This window comes from Malaya genurostris, chromosome 1, assembly GCF_030247185.1.
Source record: "Malaya genurostris strain Urasoe2022 chromosome 1, Malgen_1.1, whole genome shotgun sequence".
NCBI classification, from domain to species: Eukaryota; Metazoa; Arthropoda; class Insecta; order Diptera; family Culicidae; genus Malaya; species Malaya genurostris.
In genome coordinates, this window is record NC_080570.1 from 4,541,639 (window position 1) to 4,565,046 (window position 23,408).

The 23,408-nt window shown below is 37.9% G+C and overlaps 1 protein-coding gene across 4 annotated transcripts in view; it reads left to right on the plus strand.

The window, feature by feature from the left end:
- Nucleotides 1-646: 646 nt before the first annotated feature.
- LOC131430610 (ankyrin repeat and KH domain-containing protein mask) overlaps nt 647-23,408 on the plus strand; it is a 63,295-nt gene continuing 40,533 nt past the window's right edge. For 2 of the 4 annotated variants that reach the window (XM_058595717.1, XM_058595724.1), the window contains exon 1: nt 647-1,402. In XM_058595717.1, the coding sequence (XP_058451700.1) occupies nt 824-1,402 (579 nt within the window). In that variant the 5' untranslated portion in view covers nt 647-823. Of the gene's footprint in view, nt 1,403-5,637; nt 6,432-23,408 lie in introns of those variants that run through there. The other 2 variants (XM_058595732.1, XM_058595741.1) reach the window with 2 other exon arrangements.

A 23,408-nucleotide genomic window follows, 5' to 3' on the forward strand; every position in this document is an offset into this window, starting at 1 on the left:
GCGGAATAATTTTCACAAAATCGTGTGTTAAAAAAGTTCCTACCTCTAAAATAACTTCATATATAACGGGGACAATAGACCAAGTACAGCGAAGCATGCTTGGCTCTTCTAATCAATTGGGCTATCTCTTCATGCGTTTTTATCATACATATACGTCTTAATAAAAACTAAAAAACACAATTCCGTTGAATAAAAAATTATTGACTTGAAAATATTTTTCTGAAACAAGCGAACTTTTGCATGTAAAAGTACCATTTGATCAGTGCGATAAATTATTTCATGTATAAGCCAAAACATACTCTTGAACGTTTGACGATATCTATTATAGTTCGTTTATGGTGCAGCTAAATAAATTAATGGTTAAACCTTAAAACACAATTTGATTTTATAGTTGCATGACAAATCATAATACAATATAATTTAATTATTATTTTTTTCTCAGTGTCTAATAATACAAACCAAAGTCATCTGTTGTCAAATTAGACTCACTTTCCGACAAGACGACTCGCTTGCTTGAAATCATAGTTCATTTCACTTGCACCCCCGGAAGTGACGAAATAGCCCCTATAGGAATTACATTGGCCAAAGCGAGACAGTGCATTTCTATCTCGTTTGCTCTTGCGGTTGGTCGAGAGCAGAAAATCGAATATGGCGACAAATGGTACTGGCAAACGAACGACGAACAACGCAACGACGACGGTGTTCAGAAAGAAGTGCGTTTTTGTGCGAGCAATTTCCGGTCGAAAAATAGCTCTAGTAGAGTCGAAAAGTGCGTAAAACGCGAGTTGAATGTGTCCGGCGTTCGAAACCGGTGCCGGACAAGATGCAGAATGCGGAACAATCCGGAGTGAAGAACCGGGACAAATCGAGAAACAGTGTGAAGAAATCTTCGTCGCTGGTGAATCAATCGAATTCGAAGGCCCTGCACAAGCAGCAGCTGCAGCCGTCTTCGTCATCCAACAGTAATAATAATTGTGGTAGTGGTAATAGTAGCGCTAGTGTTAGTACGAGTGGTGGAAGCAATCGTAGTGTTAGTGGTGGTAACGGAGCCTCACTAGTAGGCAGTGGAACTGCTGCTAAAGGGAATAATCCGAAACAGCAGCAGAATAATTCGTGTCGTGTCCAACCGGAAGTGAGAGTAACAGCCGGAAGTGCTTCCTCCGGCGGTGCAAATTCCAACAATAACCGCGAGGCAAATAATGCTAGAACAATGTCAACATCGACAACAGCAGCAGCGGCAGGAGGTAATAACGGCTCATCCGGATCGAAAACGGGTGGAGCAAGACGAAAGTCCAACAGTCAGCACTCGTCCCCGGCCAAGTCCGATACGGAGACGACGTTCTCCGAGTTTCAGCCCCGTGTTTCGGACTCGTCGGAATCGGACGAGGAATCGGTGTCCGAGGTAAAGATTTCTCTATTATTAATAGTTTTATTATAGGTTATTCGGAGCAAAAAAAAAAGGTGAACCCATCTGAGTGGATCGCTCTACTGTTACTCCACTGTGTCCCCTTTTTTATGAAAGGTATTATTTTTTCCTAGGAAAAAAAAGTATTGTTGGATGTTCTAGTGGGTCTTTTTTACGTGACCTCTTGCAATAAATTCGAACCATTGTCCAACATGGTACGACAATGATGACAGTGGACAGAACAGTCTCGACGGATTTGTATGCATGTGTGTATGAGAATAGTCTGTGCTGCGCACCTTTGCTAGGGGATTTCTTTTCATTTTGCTCTACGGATCAGTGCAGCCAGATTACAAATGCTCGTGGAAAATGTCATAAAGATTCGGATACTAGTTTTGTCCTAATTCTTAGAGAATTTTTCAAACGGCTGTAGAAGCAGGTGACAGTTTCTCTTTGTTTAATTTTTCTTCTGATTATTAAGGATCGATTATGATGATTTCAGGTAATTTTACAGTACAGCTGATCAAAAGTCAAAGGATTCTGATATCGTCTTACACGATGAGTTTATAGGTAAATCCACATTATTATTGGAAACCTTGAAAATATCTGTAATAGCTCCGTGATAATCGAAGAAAATAAATGCTCTCTTTTGTCTTGAGAGGATCGGATGGTCGTAATTTTTTTTTAAAAGTTCACAACTGAATGATAGTTTTTCTCTGTTTACTTTCTCTTCTTTCAATTAAGTTGTCCTTTCTGCTTGAACATTTCCACATATTGTTCAGAAAGATAGCTGAAATCTTAAACTGTTGATCAGTACTGATAATTTTACGAAAAGTTCTAATAATCGTGCTACAATAGTTAGGGTATAAATAAAGAGAAACTTTCATAGGCTAATATGATCTTTTGCAAAATGCATCAAAATTTGGATGATTTTTAATCATATCCTTAAACTTTTCTGTACTAGAAACCAAAATTTTTTTGCTGAATCTAAAAAAAGCGATCAAAATGACGAAATTTGCACAGCAGTGTGCTCAGTAATCGTCTCGGCAAAATGTATAATTACTGAGAATCTCGGCAATCCTAAGGTTCGTAAATGTCAGCTATTGCCGGAATTGTCATAATAAAAATAAGCTCGAGCTTTAAAAACAGTTTTTGATTTGTATATTAAAATAAGATACGTGGACTGTCATTTTGCCTTGTTCTAAAGCAATGTTTCGTAATAATTTTGAAATTTTGAAGAAGATATATTCTGTTATTGTGACTTAATGAACAGTCAAAGTAACGCATAATTGGCAACGGGATTGCATAAATAATAAATTACGTAAAATTAAAAAAAATACCTTTCACAAACAATACCATAGCATACTACATGGAATGAAAAGTCCGGGACATCTCACAGAAAAGACGTGAATAGTTTCGACGATTTTGATAGCGTTATGGGGAATACAAATGAAATACGAGGGAAAAAACGATACGACGCTATTCAGAATAAGGGCGATTATCTATTTCCAAACCTGAGAAGGTTTTTCAAGGGAAAATTTTTTCGTCGAATGCTGAGGTCATTCCGGAAACGGAATCCTTGAAGACCTTTCAAAGAGCATTAAACGGTTGGAGTACTGATGGGTCAAGTGTATTGCTCTATCGATTGTACTGAAGAATAGAGTTTCATGGTAAAAAAAACGACTTCTTCCTTGTTAGGCACGAGACTTCACATTCCATGTAGTACTCTGTTATTGTGACTTAGTGAAATAGTAAATTGATGAAACTATTGTATTTATAACTAGTAAATTGCGAGTTCGTTTTCGAGTTCTCTATTTGAAAGTTCGTAAGCCCGATCCGGTTCTCATTTAACAAAAATCTATCCTTACTCGACCCGAATCTAAAAATAAAATTTGTTTCTCATCTGGCTTGGGTCGAGTCTCGAGTTCGAATGCTCGAAACGCGATCATCTCTAGTATCCACATGTACCAGAGTAGCTTAATTGATAGAGCATTTCATCTTCATGGGAAAGGTTAGAGATTCGAATCCTTTTTCTGGCGAGTTTTTCGGTCTGATGAATTTTTACTTGAACAATATGGAAAAAATATGGTTTTAATATACATTTTTAAATGCAATTTCTTCACTGTTTCGTACCGAATCATTAAGCTAAAACAATCTTAATACAATATAAAACAAAAAAAAAAAACAACTCACATTGAGTAGGAAATAGAATTATTGAAAAAATTGCAGTTTAGCATGAATCACCAGCCGGACATTGGTGCTATGTTCTAATTGACGTCCCGAACGAGGAAAACCAAATTCAATACAAATAAGCTGATTTTTTTTGACAACAGGAACAACGACGACGAACACAAACTTGGCAACACTGTTCCCCCATATGCACACCACCTTCGATACACGAATTTTATGCACATCTCAATCGAACCATCCCTCATTGTACGATTCGCAGTAGACCAGCACGGCAACCATGCAATTGAACCCTGATCTTTTGTGTTGTCCACTTGTTTTTTTTCTTCCTGGCTCCTACTCCTGCACCGTGCGAATAGCACCGAGCAGAAAATTGATCTGCAAAAAAAATACCATTCAACTCTGGCCTGGCTGGCTGGCTGTGGCCTGCTTTGATGTAAACAGTGCAATAAGGGATAAGTTTCATATTCGTGTTCGGTTTATCCCATCGATGGGTGCAGTAGTAGCTAGCTGCTATGATATAATTTTGCTTCTGGCTTGTCTTCGGTGTGAGCAGGATGAAGCAATAAATCGCGACGAAAAGTCTGGACACATAAAAAGGGAAGGGTCGAGTCCTTGTGAAATACACCCAGAAAAAATAACAGCTTTCGCCAACTTTGTTCTCCTTGTTTCAGTAGTAGAAACTTTTCATTTTTGCGTATCAGATTTTCGTAGCAAGAGAAAAAAAACTATTTTAAAATTACAAAATTTACATCGTCATTGTCGTTGGGGGTTTTACGTCTCAACACTGAAGCGTGTTTTGTATTGCGACCAGTTCGCTAGACTGATAAGCGTGGTAGTACCAGTTCGGGCGACAATTCCAACGAGCACAGCTCAGATCTCCATTTGCAGTTGAATAAATAGTGCAGCGAAAACTAGCTCAACCGTCGGTATGGTTTATGAAACGTTTCTACCAGTGTTGCCTGCTGGTAACTTTTTCCACATGGCACAATTGTGTAATGATGGTGCAAAATAATTTTACATAGAATTTAGTCAAACATAGTGCTAGTAATATAAATTTGAAGGTTCAGCCAAAATCGAAACAAACTTTCAATAGGATTCTGTTGGGCCAATCACTTAAAACTTGTTTTTTCTTCTGTCCCAATATCCGGCAACACTTTCCGTGCCCTCCAATATCCATTCGTTCTCAAAACACCGGTTGTAGTGTTGGTGAGACCGTGGTTTGCTGTCAAACTGTTCCCACCAACACTAGAGCGCAATGAAGACTTGATCCAAAAACAGTAATCTGCTCTTGTTTGTATATTGACCGCACGAACAGAACGAAAGAGGATCATCATCATCACCAGCAACAGCAGCAGTAGCAGTAGAGAAATTTTCGCGAATCCGTTGTCTTCTTGTGCTTTGCTGCTGCTTCTTCTTCGAATTATCTCTTACTGTCTCATTCCATTTTATATGTGACGACTGTGTCTGCTTTCATATTAGTACCTTCAGACAGTATCCAAAATTGACAAATACACATGAGCAGAGACAGACTGTTCTGGTACTTTTTTATATTAAAAAAGATTCGTGTTGAAACTCCCTTCGATCTGTCATCACACACCGTCTTTATGGAATGTCCCTTTCCCGGCCGACAACGACCTTCAGCAGTGTTGCCAGCATCGTTCAAGCCGTTCGGGAAAGCAGCTTTTTGGTCCTGCCCGGTGGATTGTTCCTTTGTGCATTACTGAAATCATTCCACAATAGAAAAGTCCGAAATAAAAAAAAATATGCCCTGCTTTGACTAAACTAGTATTGATACAAAACTACTGCGGAATGTGCTATCGTTGTGTCTGTAAAATCAATCCGATTCGATCCGTTGTCAACTGTATGCGTGTGTTGATTCATTGGTAAATGCGGCACTAAACCCTCAGCAGCAGTTTCAGCGAACTCTCACCACTTGACGTGACGTGGTGTTGCGAATGTGAGTGTGTGTTCGGAATTATGTCTGATCTGTACGAGACAGCGAGAAAGAGAAAGCTTTGACGTTGTCGTTTCTTTTTCTCGTGTCCGTGGGTTGATCGATTCCCGATGAAAGTCGGTCCTGTCTGTCTCCGTTCTGTCGAGCTCTGACGAGTCCTGACGGGGGTTTCCGCTACCGAAAGTCGTGGGTATTTCGCGAACCGTAACAAGAACCAATTTTGGTGTTCCGAAGTTCCCATCCGGGCACACACACACTAGGGCGTATGAGTCATAATCTATTCCTCGTTGGAATTTAGAGCCGATGCGTGCTCGTGTGAGCAATCTACGACTGAGTGGAAAAAAAAAATTCGTGATTTCGGGGTGCCACCTGATTTGGACGAAACCAGAAAATTCAGAAGGCTGTGCAGTTGACATTTTGGAGAAACTTAGAAGTGGAATTGTGCAAAAATTGTAGTGAGAAAAAAAAAGAAAATGACGGTACAGGAAGATCAGTGATTTAGAGACAAAAGTGTGTTAGCTTACTAGAAAATGGCTTCCATCTAGTTGAACTGATGGTGCCGTGCTCGAAAAAAGGTTAAAACTAACCAAAATGGTCATGAAAATTCCGTTCGCCGATCGGTTGAAAATTGTGCTGCAGAGACCAGGCCATTGAAGGGTGTTACGTATTATGTGTTATGAAGAAAAAAAAATCCAAGGACTGTGAAGGACTCGTGTATGCATTATAGAGCAAACAGTGTGGCAACACGGGACGAACCAAGTGCAAGAGAGTGTAAAGATTTCGAATCGATCGAGACATCCGATAATAGCGGAGTACAGCGGCGAGTGTCGTCGATCCGATGAAATGGTGAATCGCTGTGAAAATGTGGAGCTGCTGCTAGACAAGGTGAAAAATTGGATAAAATTACGCCCAGTAACTAGGATTATGCACAGGGAAGAAACAATGGAAGGAATGAAATGGGTGGAAAAATAAAGGATGAAGTTTAACACGTTCGCAAGCTAAGTGGTGCAAAAACTTTCCATTCCAATTGTAGGGTGGAAATTACATAGCATGTGTTTGTAATGATGAGTATGGGAAAGGGGTTGTGTGCGGTTTACTCGGTGTCTTTCGTCGAGAAACTAATTTGTCTAGCTTTTGAGCATTGGTTGGAATAAACGTTGCTTAGTACAAGCCTCCGGTTCCTGGAAGGATTTTTAATTGCATTTGAGAGCTTTTCTAAAACCATTGATTATAGGTTCCAGTTTTGGGTAAACTCCTTTTTTAGCTTAGTACTATGAGTCTTCGTTTCAACCATCCATTCAAGCAGCCTACTTAAGTCCATAACCCCCAATTCCGTCGAAAGGAAATTTGTCTGATCTGAGAAGCGAAATCCATGCCCAAATAACAATACTTGAGCTAAATTATTGCCTCTGTTTACTTTCAATTGCTCTCGGATGAAGTTTCTTTTATAGACCCGAATTTTGAACTTTCTAAGTCCAGAAAACAGTATATTAAACCGTTTTGTACCTATTATCTAGAATAAATCTGTTCCTTTAAAAATGAACCAATCAATAACCACTTGAGCTAGATGGCGTGCAATAAGGAATCACATCTGGAGCCTTCAGCTTATCGGTAGCAAGTTGAATACAGGATTCTCTCCATCGTACATGTCTGCAACAGTAAATCTTTGAAGTTCGGAAGCGCCAATGGTCGGTCAACGTTAACCTTCTTGTTCCTTCAGGTTTTGCAGAGCACCTAGGGATCGATAGCAGAAAGATATCATTCAAAATAATCATATATTTCTCTCTCGGCAGCCGGTTGCCTTTTCGTTGTTGAACTAACATTCCTACTAGTTCCTATAGTGATCTGCATGGACATGGTCATCTACGTTTAAGATAATTTCGAATTCTAAGTCAGTTTTGGTTGATATTTTCAAGAACCGTAAAAGTAATGAATTACATTACAGAATTATTGCATGGCTAGTTCTACGATCCCACTGACACTAAGAATCCTTCCAGGTCGGGGCTCGAACATACGAGTGTTCCAAGTATCGTGTAGTATTCAATTTAGGCGGAGTTTGATCACTCACAGAAATCTCCCGGACGACCAACTCAACTAAGTTTCCAGTTTCCTTGCATACAATATTTCATATGGAGGAAGATTCGAATTTCTGGTGTTGATTTCAGAGAGGAAAATCGGGGGTGAATGGAACTTCCAGATAACCAAGAAATTTTATTTGACTTGAAAGACTAGATTTTTAAGGGAATCTTCATTCAAATCAGGGAAAAATTCCGTTACAACTATAGTATTCTTTTAAACACAGGAATTCAGAATTGATTCGGAAAAATGACCCATTCGGCGAATTGGCTTTCGGAAAAATTATTCATTCGGTGAATCAGCATCTGATGAAATGATTTTATGTTGTTGAATGATGCCAGATTACGTTGAGTAAGTTGTAATCGAATTGGAAATAAATTACCGGAAAAATATATTTTTGTTTCCAAAACTCTGATCTATGAAATTCTTTTAATGAGATTTGAGATAACTCTTTGTTCAGATATAAGTCCAAACCCAGTAGTCGCCATACAAAGGCGATTGATGGTTGTTTCGCTCCCTGACGTCCACATTCATGCAAGAAATAACACTATTTCGCAATAGTTTTTACAAAACAAAACAGTTGAATCGAGTAAACGATGTGGTTTTTTGTCCGTCGTTAAGTTTCCGCTTAACTAGTCTAACCAGGACCTTTGTGTGCTTGGATGAATGGTAGAAAGCGTTCTTTACGACATTCTTTCTTGTCGAATTCATTGACTCATTTGCAACGAAAACATGATTTTGTTTTATCCAAGAACTTCCAGTTCGAAAACTCATTGGCATGGCAAACTTGAATTTATTTTTGTCCGTAGCCATGAATCGCTTGCCAAATCAGATATTTTTTTCGAAAATTATCAGCAAAAACGAATTTATATCTGTTGAATTTCGAGCGGTTACCGGAGAAGCTATATAAAGTCCATTGTTAAATAATGATGAAAAATCCACCTCGTTTTTCGTAAAAATTGTTTTAAATATTTTTTATTTTGGTGATACTCCTGTGAGATGTGAGATTTTATAGTGTCTCGATTCTCGCTCGGGTACATCAGCTGTAACGTTCTTATACCAGACGCTTTTGCCTATCAGATCAGCTCTTCCCCGAACACATTGTCAGACTCTCTGTCGTCCTAAATGCAGGTTACACCTATAACACCGATTTTAGAGCTCTTCATAATGAAATGCCGAATTAGATCGGCAACACGACATTTTACTGAATGTTCAGTAATCCACATGCTCGTTTCCGAAATTCGTTAAAGTTATATGCTGATACCTCGATGAAGTGCGTTTTTATTTGTCGAAGTTTGGCATTATATATTGCTAAAATTGTCAATTGCTAAACGAACAGTGAGGTAAGTTGTTAATGAAGCTCGGCAAGACACTTGTTATCTAATATCTCTTTTCGATTTTGCAAAGCACTAAGTCGCCATTGCTCGTGGATCTGGAAAACATATAAATAGGTGGAAGGAAAAAGGATTTATATTTCCTGGAAAGATAAATAAATATTGCCTAGATTCTGAGTAATTATACATTTTGACGAGACGATTACCAAGTACTCGGCTGTGGAAATTTTTGCATTTTTTTTTACCGAGATTCAGTAATAAAATTTAAAGTGTGTATGACTGTATCGACTGAGACACGAAACTGAACCGATTTGTAGTTTCTGATTTTCGAATGAAAGGAAAGTCTTTTGCTTAAATTTTGCCTCATGAACAAATAATTGTATGGAAGCTTACCTTTCGGCGACTGACGCGATCGTCGATTTCATAGAAGAATTGGTTCGATTTGATTTTTCTAGTCAGTGCAGTAATGCAATCATATTCGGTAAGAATTTTACTTCAGAGATTAGTAAGATAGATATTAAGTCGTCTTTTCCTCGTCATGAGCTCGTCTTTTTTAACGTTAGATTTGGTGTAGTTGTTATCTGCTCTGAATTCGTGTCAAGTACTAGTCAATGATCGTTCAAGTCGTTGATTTAGAGTACGGGGCGTTGATCTCATCATCCGGTTGAGTATGTTTGAGTTCGACCTCGAAAAAGACTTAGTGTAAATAGGATTCTGGCACATTTCCTGTTCACTGAATCAAATTGTCGATTCCTGGTTTGGATAGCTGTATTCTGACTTGGAACATTTTTCAGAAAATGTGCTTTATTTTAAAATTATGAATATAGAAACTTCCTAGAAATTTCCGTGAATTGATTTTCTTATCAAGTTGGTTTTGAGTAAAAACGGCATATAATCACTCGGTCTTCGAATGTTACCACAGTCTTTTATACATGTTGACCATCATGTTTCAACACGAAGAAGAAAGAAGTGATCATTGTCCGAAGATCATGAATATATTTTCAACTAAATTGTCATTATTATTCAATAAAATACGTCGAAATCGATGTTGGTAAGCAGAAACGTGCATAGAATAATTGAAGTAAGTGTTTCTGTTTTGTTTCTTCGCTTTTGAAAATGTTGTATATGGGATTGAAATTAAAATAATTTTCTGATGGCACACATCGAACAACGATTGTCATTAATTGAGTTTTGGAATCTCAGTTTGTGCTAAGTGCCCTTTACTTATTTCATATTTTTACTTTTCGTCTTCGACTCATAAGTGCATTTGCAGTTTGTATTTAACCACTAATGCCACCTCGTGGTTCAAAACATTTATCAATGTCGTTCTGTCGTTCTGAACGAAAAACGGTAGTCATTTGGGGGATTTAGTTACTTCGTAAAGATTAGATTTCGAACTGCTTTTCGTTAGATAATGAAATCGAATCACATTAGATTTCTAAAACTTGCTTTTGCACTGTGTCGGTGTAATTGGTCAGGATTATTTGATCGAGATTTTAGACGTATCGACGAATGATAGCGAGTGTTTTTTAGGAGGCTTGAGTAACGTGACGTCTCTACTCAGTATTGTTTGACAAATCATCATTAATAGGTTTATTCCAGAACAACGCTGTGATGAGGCGCATTTTTGGTTGAATGGATACGTAAACAAGCGAAATTACCGTATTACCGTATTTGCTAACATTATATTAACTTAGCAAAGTACTCACAAAAATAAAAAAATATTGAGCAACAAATTCAAAATTACCGTAACTAATTAGCAACAAATCATTCACCTATTTGTGTTATCATCGGCGAAAGGTGCTCATAAATTTCACTATTTTATTTTTAATAAAACCAACAAGAAAACACCATGGTTTTTCTTGCATATGTCTGAATGTTTCTATGTTAAAGCAAAATATTGGTATTACATTTCTTTTGTGGGATTTGGCCTTTCTGTTCCAACAGACTTCGCAGTCGATTCATAGAGTACAGAATCATAGCTTGGCTAATGCTACGATTCTACTCACAATCCTTCCATGTCAGGGCTCGAACATACGACAACAGGCGCAGTAAAACCAGTCCCCTATGCATTGAACCGCCAACCCGGACATGTTCCTATGTAGCTTAGTGTTAAACATGCCTATAGCATCTGAGGTTCACGTACTTGAAAAAGTCTCCTAATCAATTTTGATACATTATTTGGATGTATCATAGCTCAATTTCGGAAGATATTGTGTGACCGGGAAGTTGCCTTTTTTAAACCAGTCTTTTAAGATGCTAAATATGTTTATCATTTTGAATAGTGTTGATATACAGGTTTGCTCAAAGAAACCTGACATATTTTGTTCTCCGGTTGCACTGAAAAAAGGAAGGGAAAAATCGATCACAGCATCGAGAAGTAGAAAAATGAAGGTTTATTTTCGTCTAGTAGTTTTCCATCATGGAGCACTGGAGTATCGCTCGCCGCGTTTTTACTTATAACATGTTTTTGAATAATCAGTTTTAAGTTACAACTATTCGTGAGTTTAAGAATAACATTTTAAATTAATGAAGGAGCTTCTTCACAACGATAATAATGACAATTTTGCTTGTGTAGTTTTTATACAGGGTTGCGCAAAAAAAAATCTGATAAAATGTGTCAGGTTCCTTTGCGCAACCCTGTATAAAAACTGTTTTTTCTTATCCTCAAAAGTGCATCTATCTATAGCTACAGTTTATGTACAGTAAAATAATGCTAATGAACCATGTTTTCTACCGCTTCATAGAGTGCCCCCCTTAATAATAAATCAATTATAGTTCTGAGGGGTATTCAACATTAATACTAAATAGCTATGGTTTGGGTTGTACATTGTGCTATAGAAGCTCCATATTTATATCTTATTTTCATGAATTTAATTTAGTTTCTGAAAAAAAATTTGCTTCTAGGACTTTTCTGGAATCTATTTTTCAAGAGATTGCATTCTAAAGCATTCATCAACATTTCATAGAAGCATGGCAATTGACATTTCACACCGTCAGTAACTTCCACATCATCAGCCCACATGCCGAGGAATAGTCTGACCCTAACGTACGGGGTCCGCTTTTCTGGCCACCTTCAGAAACTCGTAGCGATTCATCGGTTCTAGGGGGTCGTCTCTCGTGGAACAGCCGTAGCCTTCATCTGTCAAGCAAACAAAGCAGCATTTCAGTTCTCCTGTTTTTTTTAACTAATCTAAAGCCAGCCCTCACATACGAGCACACATAATTCATAATTCAGTCGCTTGTTGGGTTCCACACAGCTCTTAATCCACAACGCCCACTGGACATTGGCCTGGTCCCATCTGCAGTCGATCGACTAGGTTTTATGAAACCGAAAAAGTTTACGCGTTGCACACTATTTGTATACGTACGTACGTACGTGTACGTGCCGTACTATGCTGGTGGACTGGTGGAATGCGAGAGCGCGGTTGTTCCACTATCGCACACGTTTTCGATTCATTGAGGGATTTTTCCACTAGCCATTCCCCACGCAGCAGAGTGGCAAAACACACGATCGATTGTCGTTTGTCTCCATCTGTAGGGCGATGATGTTGATAATCGTTTTGCGTATGTTGCCATGTTTCGTTTCGAGCGGTGTGGCCAACTTTGAAAGTTGAAAGCTAAAATAGATGATTTTGGTTCGAAATGTTGCCAGAAAAAAATAATGTTATGACCTTTTGCTGGGAACTAGTAATAAAATGGAGCATGGATGTAATTGCTGTATCCAACTAACTTCAAACTGCCATCACTTCTGTTTCCCTCGCCTGAATTCACAGCCAGTAATTGTTGTTTAGTCTTGAATCTTGTTTAGAACTTGTTTTCTAGATAATTATAGAAACGATTTTATGTTGAAACAGATCGAGCTTACAGTTCATGTATTTGTTTGTTCGATTCTAATAACTTCATTTCATTCACTTTACTTTTTGATGAACATGTAAATCCGCTCAGTAAAATAAAACAGTAATCCAAAGCTGCTAGTCTGCTGAGAGGGCGAATTTGACTCCATGCCAGCACAGAAGAGAGCACATGGTGAAAGTGTGCTCGACAACGAGACATTCATTTTATTTTCCTCATTGGAGATATTCCTAAACTACTGATAAACTGTTTCCTTCAAAAGCAAAAATGTTTACCCTCTCTGCCACGGGTTTGCTATCACTAACCGTGCACACGACAGCGATCGAGAGTCAACCACATCATCATTGCGTCACCGTACGGAAAAAGAAAACTACATAAATGAAACACTACCACTACCATCATCATCATCATCATCATCATCATCACCATCGTGGTTCGAAACGATGAAACGCCCTTCACTCAGAGTCACTCTCTTGCTCTCGGACTCGGACTTGCACTAGTAGGTACTTGTGCTGCTTCGGCAACCGACTCGAACGGTGCTTGTGTATTTCAAACTCATTAGTGCCGTCCGGGGAGAAATCTCGTGGTTAAAAAAACTCGCTGTAAATTGCTGTAAAAATCGACGGATTTCGATTTTAAAGTTGCTTTGTGTCATTGAATTTACTGGTTTTGACCTATGAAAATAGTCGAAATAACTGCTTTACGAAGTCTTTCTGACATGGCATTTCGTTGTTTCCATACTCGTATCAAGCAGAACAGAAACTCGTCGTTATTTTCAGTCACTTCGACCCGACACAAACATTTCATTTTGGTGTTACAACGCTTCTATCACGTTCCCCAATTCATCGTTGCCCTTCACGTAACGCTACACCGAAACACGATGTCCTTTGCGTCTAATCAATACGGGTGTTGGTAGTTTGCATGTCAAAAATAATTATAAATTTCTAATCATTGGAGAACTGAGTGATTAACCAAAGCAACCAAAGTGTTAGTTAGCACAATTAAGATCCCCCCGAGCTACCTTGGAAACTTCACCTCTGATTCACTGATTCTTCAGTGTTAAGGAATTATTTCGAAAGTCTCAGGAAGCTTGCGTTCTCAAAATGATTCTCACAAATATTAGCTCTTAATTCTTTTAAAAAGAATCGTGATAAGATCAAAACCGAAGAGGAAAAAAAATGAATGTCGGGTCGGTCTGATTGGCCAAGTGCAAATAGACCTTTAGTGTCTTTTCCGTGCTTATGAGATACTGCACAGATTCAAAAAGAGAGGGAATTACTCAGCTCAGCTCAGCTCTGAGATTTGTTGTTCTCTTAAGTTTGACTCTGTATGCACACCTTCAGAAGAGGCTTCAATGGCTTATGCTTATGGCAGTTGAAAACGAATTGCTGTCTCTCCAGAGATGACAGGTTCACAGATTAATCTGAGTTTCACAGATTCTCAATATGCTGCACAGGTTTTAAAAATGACAAAGATTTTCACAGATTTCTGAAATCAATCACAGACTAACAACGGGCCCCTAAAAGTCTTCAATTTTCTAGGGAAAACAAAATGTCCTACAGAGCGTTTCAAAGTGACGGGACCTTTGCTCAGACTGATTTTTGGTTCGAACACAAATTAAAAAAAAAATAATGTAGTATTCTTGGCTGGCTCAGTTGTGCAAGCGGATATCTTCTATTGTACGATGATACGAAATAAGTTTAATTTAAAAAAAAATCCCATTCAAAAGTATATCGATATTTCATTGTAATGAAAAAACACAATCGAATATCAATTCCTCGATGTTTAGTTTTCACTTTTAACAAACTGTTACATCTGATATAATCAGTGCACAACCCGTAAATGTTGTCACGGGACGCCACAGGAAATTTTGAGATGATCAGACCTGGAACTGGCAAATCATTTCTTAATGTACATTTTCTGGTAACACCAGAATTTATATATCAATAATGGAATGGGAAGGGATGTTAGTTCAATACTTGTTGTTACTGGAGGTCGTATAAACTACTGCACACTCCACAAGTGTCACGGGGGAAGGGCATTTGTTAGTATAATTTTCAACAGTAACAGTAACAGTGCTCCGGTTTCAAGATGCTCGAATGTACCACAAAACTCATGGATTTGTCGAGTGAACGCTTCTACAATATGCGATACTGAAATCCCGGGAAGTCTTGATTTACAGTTTTTATTCCTGTAAACATAGGGGAACATTTTAAACGCTATCGCGAAACGAATTAAAACTGAACCGCTTCAGTACAAACGAGTGATTAGGATTTCGACTAAATTTATTGATTATGTTGGTTGATCTATGCAGCCGGCTACCGAAAAAAAATATTAATTTCACTTTAAATCTGAAGTGTGATGCGTAGCCTTAAATGGTACGAGGACCAAGTGAGATTTGTTGAAAACAAGGACACTACGAAAGTTCTTGTGTCTATTAGGTTTAAATTCCCTTCTCTATAAATCTATAAACTTTAACAGATCGGCTGAAAAGTTCGTTTTTATGAGAGGGCGCCACTAGAATTAAATTCATACCATTTTCAGTTAGTACCAACCTTCAAGATACGTGTATAAATTTGACAGCTGTCTGATTATTAGTTTGTGAGATATTGCATTTTGAGTGAAGCTACTTTTGTTATTGTGGAAAAAAATGGAAAAAAAGAAATTCGTGTGTTGATGAAACACTACTTTTTGATGAAAAAAAGTGCCGCCAATAACAGAAAATGGCTTGATGAGTGTTATCCAGACTCTGCACCGGGCGAAGCAACAATTCGTAAGTGGTTTGCAAAATTTCGTACTGGTCATATGAGCACCGAAGACGATGAACGCAGTGGACGTCCAAAAGAGGCTGTTACCGATGAAAACGTGAAAAAAATCCACAAAATGATTTTCAATTATCATAAAGTGAAGTTGATCGAGATAGCTCACAGCCTAAAGATATCAAAGGAACGTGTTGGACATATTATTCACGAATATTTGGATATGAGAAAGCTTTGTGCAAAATGGGTGCCGCGTGAGCTCACAATCGATCAAAAACAACAACGAATTGATGATTCTGAGCAGTGTTTGGAACTGTTATATCGAAATAAAACCGATTTTTTTCGTCGATATATAACAATGGACGAAACATGGCTCCATCACTTCACTCCGGAGTCCAATCGACAGTCAGCTGAGTAGTGGACTGCACGCGATGAACCGAACCCAAAGCGTGGGAAGACTCAACAATCGGCCGGTAAGGTTATGGCGTCTGTATTTTGGGATTCGCATGGTATTATTTTCATCGACTACCTTGAAAAGGGAAAAACCATCAACAGTGACTATTATATAGCGTTATTAGAGCGTTTGAAGGACGAAATTTCAAAAAACGGCCTCATTTGAAGAAAAAAAAAGTTTTGTTTCATCAAGACAATGCACTGTGTCACAAGTCGATGAAAACCATGCTGAAATTGAACGAATTGGGCTTCGAATTGCTCCCTCATCCACCGTATTCTCCAGATTTGGCCCCAGTGACTTTTTCCTGTTCTCAGACCTCAAGAGAATGCTCGCTGGTAAAAAATTTAGAAGCAATGAAGAGGTAATCGCTGAAACTGAGGCCTATTTTGAGGCAAAGGACAAATCGTACTACAAAAATGGTATGGAAAAGTTGGAAGATCGCTATAATCGCTGTATCGCCTCTTATGGCAATTATGTTGAATAATAAAAACGAATTTTGGCAAAAAAATGTGTGTTTCTATGAAACGATACGAACTTTTCAGCCGAACTGTTAAATCTATAAACTTCACTTTTCTATGAGTGTTCGACTTAAACGCATTGATTGAAATTATCGAGCAAAGATACTTACGACTTACAATAAAAGAGCTCGGTATATGATTCAAAATCAAATTAATGGACAAATCCATATCGCTGAGTTTGACGAATTTTCTGACATGATAGAACACATTTTATATGTGGAATCTTCGAAGAAAAATTTTAGACGCTATCGCGGAACGAATAAAAACTTTACCGCTACTGTATAAACGAGTGAATAGGATTTCGACAAAATTGATTGGTTACATTGGTTGATCTGGGCAGCCGGCTACCGAGAAGAAAATATTAACCTCTTCTATTGGTTATCAGGAGTTCAGGAGGTGATCAAACAAATATTTTCCTACTAGTTATTCAATATACCGATCTATGTTAGCTCTGTTATTAAAATTGTAATATTAACAGATCTTCGCGATAGTTGATTTTAATGATTCAATTTATATTGTTGAAAGACAAACAATACCACGAAAGAAGGAAAAAAGTCAAATATAATTTTTATGAGAAGATAGATGACAATAAATAAGAAGTCATTTTGTCATAAATTGAGAGAATATTTTAAAAAATAGATTTCGTACAGGAATGTTGAATATTTCAAAATATCACCCGCCTTATAGTCCTGATTTGGTACCGTCTTACTACAACTTGTTTTGATCACTTTTTTAAAAGGACTAAATGTTTCACTTAAGTCTATGGAATGGAAAATTCGGTTTCTTCTTTTTGGCTCAGAAGATGGGATTTGTTTTAAATGTGGAATTCATAAATTGCCCAAAAAGAAAGTTGTATTTTCTGAGTGACAGTACTTTGAGTTTTGATCAAAACAATGTAACACGCTCTTCACCGTGAAGTCCGAAACGTTGGGAGAAAACGGAGCAAATTTACTTCCTTATTTCGACTAAAATCTCAGTTTACTTTCCAGCTTTGTTCGATACAGTCATAAACAGAGATGTCAGCAAATCTGCAGATGTCTAAAACATGCTGCAGACATGGTTTTCCTGAAAACTTTTGAAAATTAAGATTCTCACAGACCTTCGTCAAAAATTACAGATATTTAGAATCGTCGCAGTCTTTTTTTTTGCTCACAAAGCCAATTTCGTGCTCGATTCTTTATAGAGAACATCCCATAAGCGATGTACCCGCATATCAGTCCAATTTAGTGCCAATTAGTATAAATGAGGTGGACAGTCGAACAAACACAAAACCGCTAGATGTAAACATAGAGTTATAAGCAAATTTCAATATAAATCCGAATCAATCGAATAACGATTCAGACTTGTTTCACTTTCCTTCACTTGAACAATTGATTTAGTAAGTATCCATATCACGAAAACCATTGAACTGCAGTAGCATTTGATATCTCAATTATCGGTGACGAAATCGTGCAACCAATTAAGTTGTGACTGAATTTCCAACTCGAATCTTTACATTGTAAATTACAGTCTGATAACGAATGACATATTTAAAAAAAAGTCACACGAATCAGAACTTTGTCAACGTCACGTGCTACAGTTCCGAACACAACAAGTATTAATTTGTGTCAAGGGTAGTACCACCAGCGAGTATCTGCTGCATCTACAATAAATAAATGACTGAATTAATATTTAGTATCAGACCCATTGCAGCAAATAGCAAAGCTGTGTATTTGTTTACGAAAAGACGTCTCGATTTTTCTAGTTTTATCACGTACTTTGAGTTTGATACCGTCGACTGCGTGTTCGATAGTCTTACTGAATGAACGACCGTCGCAACAATGTATGTGACCTGTGTTGCAGGTCCCGGATTAGTTTTAATATCATCGCGCGCCGAGTCTGTATGCCATCCCTGTCAGTACAAATGAGATTCAAGATACGTAGCCCTAATGTGACACGTCAATACCATGGAATGGGATTACTTTTTGCACGCTGTTTGCAGTTTGTCATTGCCCGTCGTCGAAAGAAGTAATGGGCTTTGGCGGTTGCTTGCGTTAGACTCAGCAGAAAACATTTTCGCATATCCAATTTCACTCTCGAATCGATTGCTAATTGACGTTCTGTGGCAAAATTTTGATTGCGAATAACTAGCAGTAATTTGCTGAAATCACATCATCAACTGATATATGTTTTATGAGTGAATTTTTTATTGAAACACGGTCTTAGTTGATTGATTGCAAATAGTGATTCAGAAAAGAATTGTCCACATACAAAAGCTTCTAACAAGTAATATCTTTTGCAAAAGAGAACAATAATGTGCATTGTTTCGATCATAAAGTTACAGCAAGGTAATGGTATTGAACATACAGAGAGGAAGATGAGAAAAACTGCAGAGTTCCTGAAAAATTGTTCCGGGTTGGTGGTTCAATGCACATGGCGCTGGTCCTAAAAGTCAGTTGTCGTATGTTCGAGCCCCGATCTGTACAACTAGTAATACTAGTCATGTGATAATTCTGTAAGTCAAAAATCGGCTTCGAAGTCTGTTGAAACCGAAAGGCCAAATTCCACAAGAGGAATGTAATGCCCTGACGTTGCTTTTTGACGTTCAAAAATGCGTTCGAATTTTGCAAAAGTGCATTACTAAACCGATACTTACATAACGCATCACTCAATAAAGTCCTGTTACTTACTAAGAAAATCACTTCTTTTGGCCAAAAATCGATTTTATTTATCAATCCTTCAAGAACAAAACAATCATTCCAACGCTTCTCGAAGCCTCATCATAGATTCCACATTCATCAATGGCTTCTTCATTTGAGTTGAGAATTTCTTACCGACGAGCATTATTTTGAGATCAGCGAATAGCCAGTAGTTTCTGGGGTCAAATCTCAGACTATACGGTGGATGAGGAAACAATTCGAAGTGTAATTCGTACAATTTAACCATCGTTGCCGTCGGCTTGTGAAATGGTAAAACAATGTTTTTTTTTATCGACATTTGTGTTTTTTTTGCATTCAAACGATCTAACAACGCTATTTATTAATCGCTGTTGAGTTTTTCCTATCTCAAGATAGTTGGTATAGTTATGACCTTTCCAACTGACTGTTGTGCCTTTGGAAGCTTCAAACGAGGTTCACAAACTGCAACTCTCTCAAATGATGATCGTATTGATTCTGGCTTGATGTGATGGATCCATGTTTCATCCATTGTCACAAACCGACGCAATAAATCGGATATATTACCAGTAAATATGACCAAACACTGCTCTAAAGCATCAACATGATGTTGTTTATGATCGAATGCAAGGAATGCGACACCTACTTGGAAAAGAGTTTTCTCATGGTCAAATGCATATTGGTAAACACACTACTTTTCTGATATCTTTACGGTCTCAGCTGTATCACGCAATTTCAATATACAATTAGTTATAACCAAGTTGTGAACTTTTTTTTATATTTTCTGGAGTAACTATCTCAATTGGACGACCAGAACGTTTGCCCAGCATTGGTATCCGTGCGACCACGTTTAAATTCAACAAACCAATAACAAATGGTCGATACAGTAGAGTCCGGATAGCACGTTTGAAGCCATGATGTATTTTATGCACGGTCAGACTCGGCGGTGGTTCAAGATGAAAGCCACTGGAAATTTTTGCCTTTATAAAAAGGCTTAGCAATTATTTTTTAATACTCCTCGTTGGTTTCATACAGTGAAGAAAATGATAAAAATTTTGTTCGCGAAACTTGAAATTAGGGCGTTACTTGTATTTAAATTCTAAATGTTATGAATCAGCGATGAAGATTTCTTTCAATAGGCAGGAAGATAAATGTACTTTTTGGTAAAACTTATGCTTAACAACTGGCATTTCCACTCTCCCTATCCAGTACGTTTCTATCAAATGTCTTGATGGGACTTTCCGTTTCCCTGATTTATTGTGAAAGCTTATATCTAAGCAAGTAAGAATAGTTTTCACTACAACATTATGCTACTTCAAAGCCGGCTTGAACTCAAACATTTCCGTGGAAATTATGACAATTAGTCACAGAGTGGCACTATTTATAACACACTAATGTATAGAATGTTAACTTCGTGTTTAACATGTCGAATTACAAACCAGATAACGAGCATTTGAGGCGTGTGATAATTTTTTTGTTCAATCAATTTTATTGTTATTCACAAAGAAACGTTTGAATATGACGAACTACAGTGTCCAATGATGAAAATGAAACACAAATATGACAAATCACGCTGAAGCAGTTGAATGTCATTCGGCAAGTCATTTTCGATCACCTAAAAGCCATGGGAAAAATTTAAAAGGTTGGTAAATGGGTTCCGCATAAACTGAATCAACTGACATATGGAAAAACGAAAAACTCAGTGCGAAATGCTGTTTTTAATTTACGAAATAATAGATTTTTTTTGTATCGAACTATAACTGGCGACGAAAATGGATATATCTAAAAAATCAGGTATCATGCACAAATTACGTCACGCCAAATTCTGAAACCCTCCCTGAAAAATGATGTAACGACTTTAACGTTTCGGAACGGTGATTCGTGCTCTAGCAAAATTCTCACTTCTCCCCTTGTCAGAATTTGTCAATATTTGCAGTGGTGTCTCGTCCTCATGTGCACCTGCACAAGCAGTCAACTTGAAGGAATTAACTGCATCCCCATCTGCTTTCAATTATTGTTTATTTATTCAATGAAAGCAAGTGGGGTGGTACCGAATATAAAATAATGAGCAAATATTTGTCACAGCAGAATATGCACAAATTTACCCTAAGCTGCTTGCGCCTGGTGGTCAATGACAGCCCAACGTGGTTTTTATATCGCATTACCGTAGCCAATAAGTGGAGTTCTGAACCTCAGCACTTTGCCTTATGCACCGAAATTGCGTGTATTCAGACACATCTCGTCCAATATAAAATTTAAAACTTCTCTTGTCGCAGTGTTAAGAAGTGAAGAGAAGGAATTACTCCGCTTTGCTCTGTAATTTGTTGTTCTCTCTGTCACGTTTGGTTTTGTAAGAACTTCTATGCCCACCATCAGGATCAGTGGCTTATGCTTATGGCAGTTGAAAACAAAATGCTGTCACATGTGCAAAGGTTCTATTGATGAATTTATTGACAGATTTGCTCGATGTGCAGAGCGCCGAATTCTTATATTGTATCGATGATACGAAATAAGTTTAATAAAAAAAAATACCATCCAAAAATGTATTGTTATTTCGTTGTATAAAAAAACACAAGTAAATTTTCATTCCTCAATCTTTAGTTTTCACTTACAACGAACTGTCATACCACATAATCAGTGCACAACCCATAAATATGGTCACGTTACGCCACTGAATATTTGGAACCTATTTCCTCACCTTAAAGCGTGGCGTAATTTGTAAATGACACCTAACACCCGGACAACCATCAACACCGTGGTGCAAGATCGAATCGTTTTTAGTGTGTGTTGGGATCAGAAGTGAGCTACTACGAGTTTCTCTAAAACACTGCGAAATAGTTAATATCACCCGTCAACGGTAGTTGACAAATGATCTGCAGCAAGACAACGCTCCTCCACATTCAGGCAAAATGGTCTAAGAAATAATTTGCACCGCACCCGCTATATTCACCAGATCAGGCCCCTTCTAATTGTCATATTGCTTTTTCGATGGGACACGCACGCACTTCAATTCAATTTTAACCAATTGGAAAATAGATAGGCAAAATGTGTTGGAAGCCAATACTTCGAATACAAAATATTTTGCCATCGTTCTTGAATTATTTTTTATGAAAAAAAAAAAACGAAATTTTAGGCTTGCGCTTCTGGAAGTATCTTGATTGAGTTAGTACTGAATACATCACAAGGGTGATCAAACTGGATATTAGCATCCAGTCGACAGATCTTAATGAATTTCGAAATCAAGATTCTAATGACTTGCAAATCTGACTCCGTTAGTAGAACCGTTCTACTGGAAAATTTTACCCGTTGCCATAAGTTGCCACCGATGCACTTCCGATCGGAATTAGATACTGCTTATGCGGTGTGCTAATGTGTGAAATACACAGAGCGCGAAGAAAAAAAAAGCAAACAAGCAACTGACTGTCCACGTATATCAGCAGGAGGGATAAGATATGAAGTTCACTGTACTTTTGACATTTCTCTCGTCGTCCCGCCGCAACCATCATCGAATCCCCCGGTAATCTGCAGTTTCTCGCGAATTGCGTTGTACGGATTTGGTGGTTGTCCGGGGGTACACGAAATATAGATACTTTTTTTTTCCTATTTGGTCATCTGTTTCGCTCAGTTCGCGAATGTACAACCCGTAGGAGAAGCAACAACAATAACAACAGAAAAAAATGTGGATGAGTAATATGTAACGTAATGGACAATCATAACAGGCCTCTCGGTTCGGTTCGCCTAAAGTAGTATTAGTACGAGGCCCAGCAGCCAGCTCATGGCAGACTGTTTGTACGATTGGTTAAAATCGTCTGTCGGGTTATTTTTTGTTCACACTTCTTCGGCTACGAACCTCTTCTCCGGTTTTTTTAGCTAACGCTTTTTCTTTTGACCGTTTTCGGAAACGTCGTTCCAATCGTTCCGGAACGATTTGTACACTTTTTGTTCGGTCTCTGCTGCGGCTGCTGTTGCCGCTTTTGTTTCGTTACTGCAGCAGCGTAGGGGAGTTCGGATCTTCTTCGAGATTTTTTTCCAAGATGAAGTTCCTCCTCAATTCCAAGATGAAGTTCTTCCTTGATAAAATAATACCTAATTAAACAGTTTGTAACATAGCAATTTTTTATAGTCTTAGATAACGATTTTTCTCCAAATTCCCCTAGATAGTTGCAAAAATGAGAGATAAAATATTACTAACATTTCACAGCTCCTGTGAGC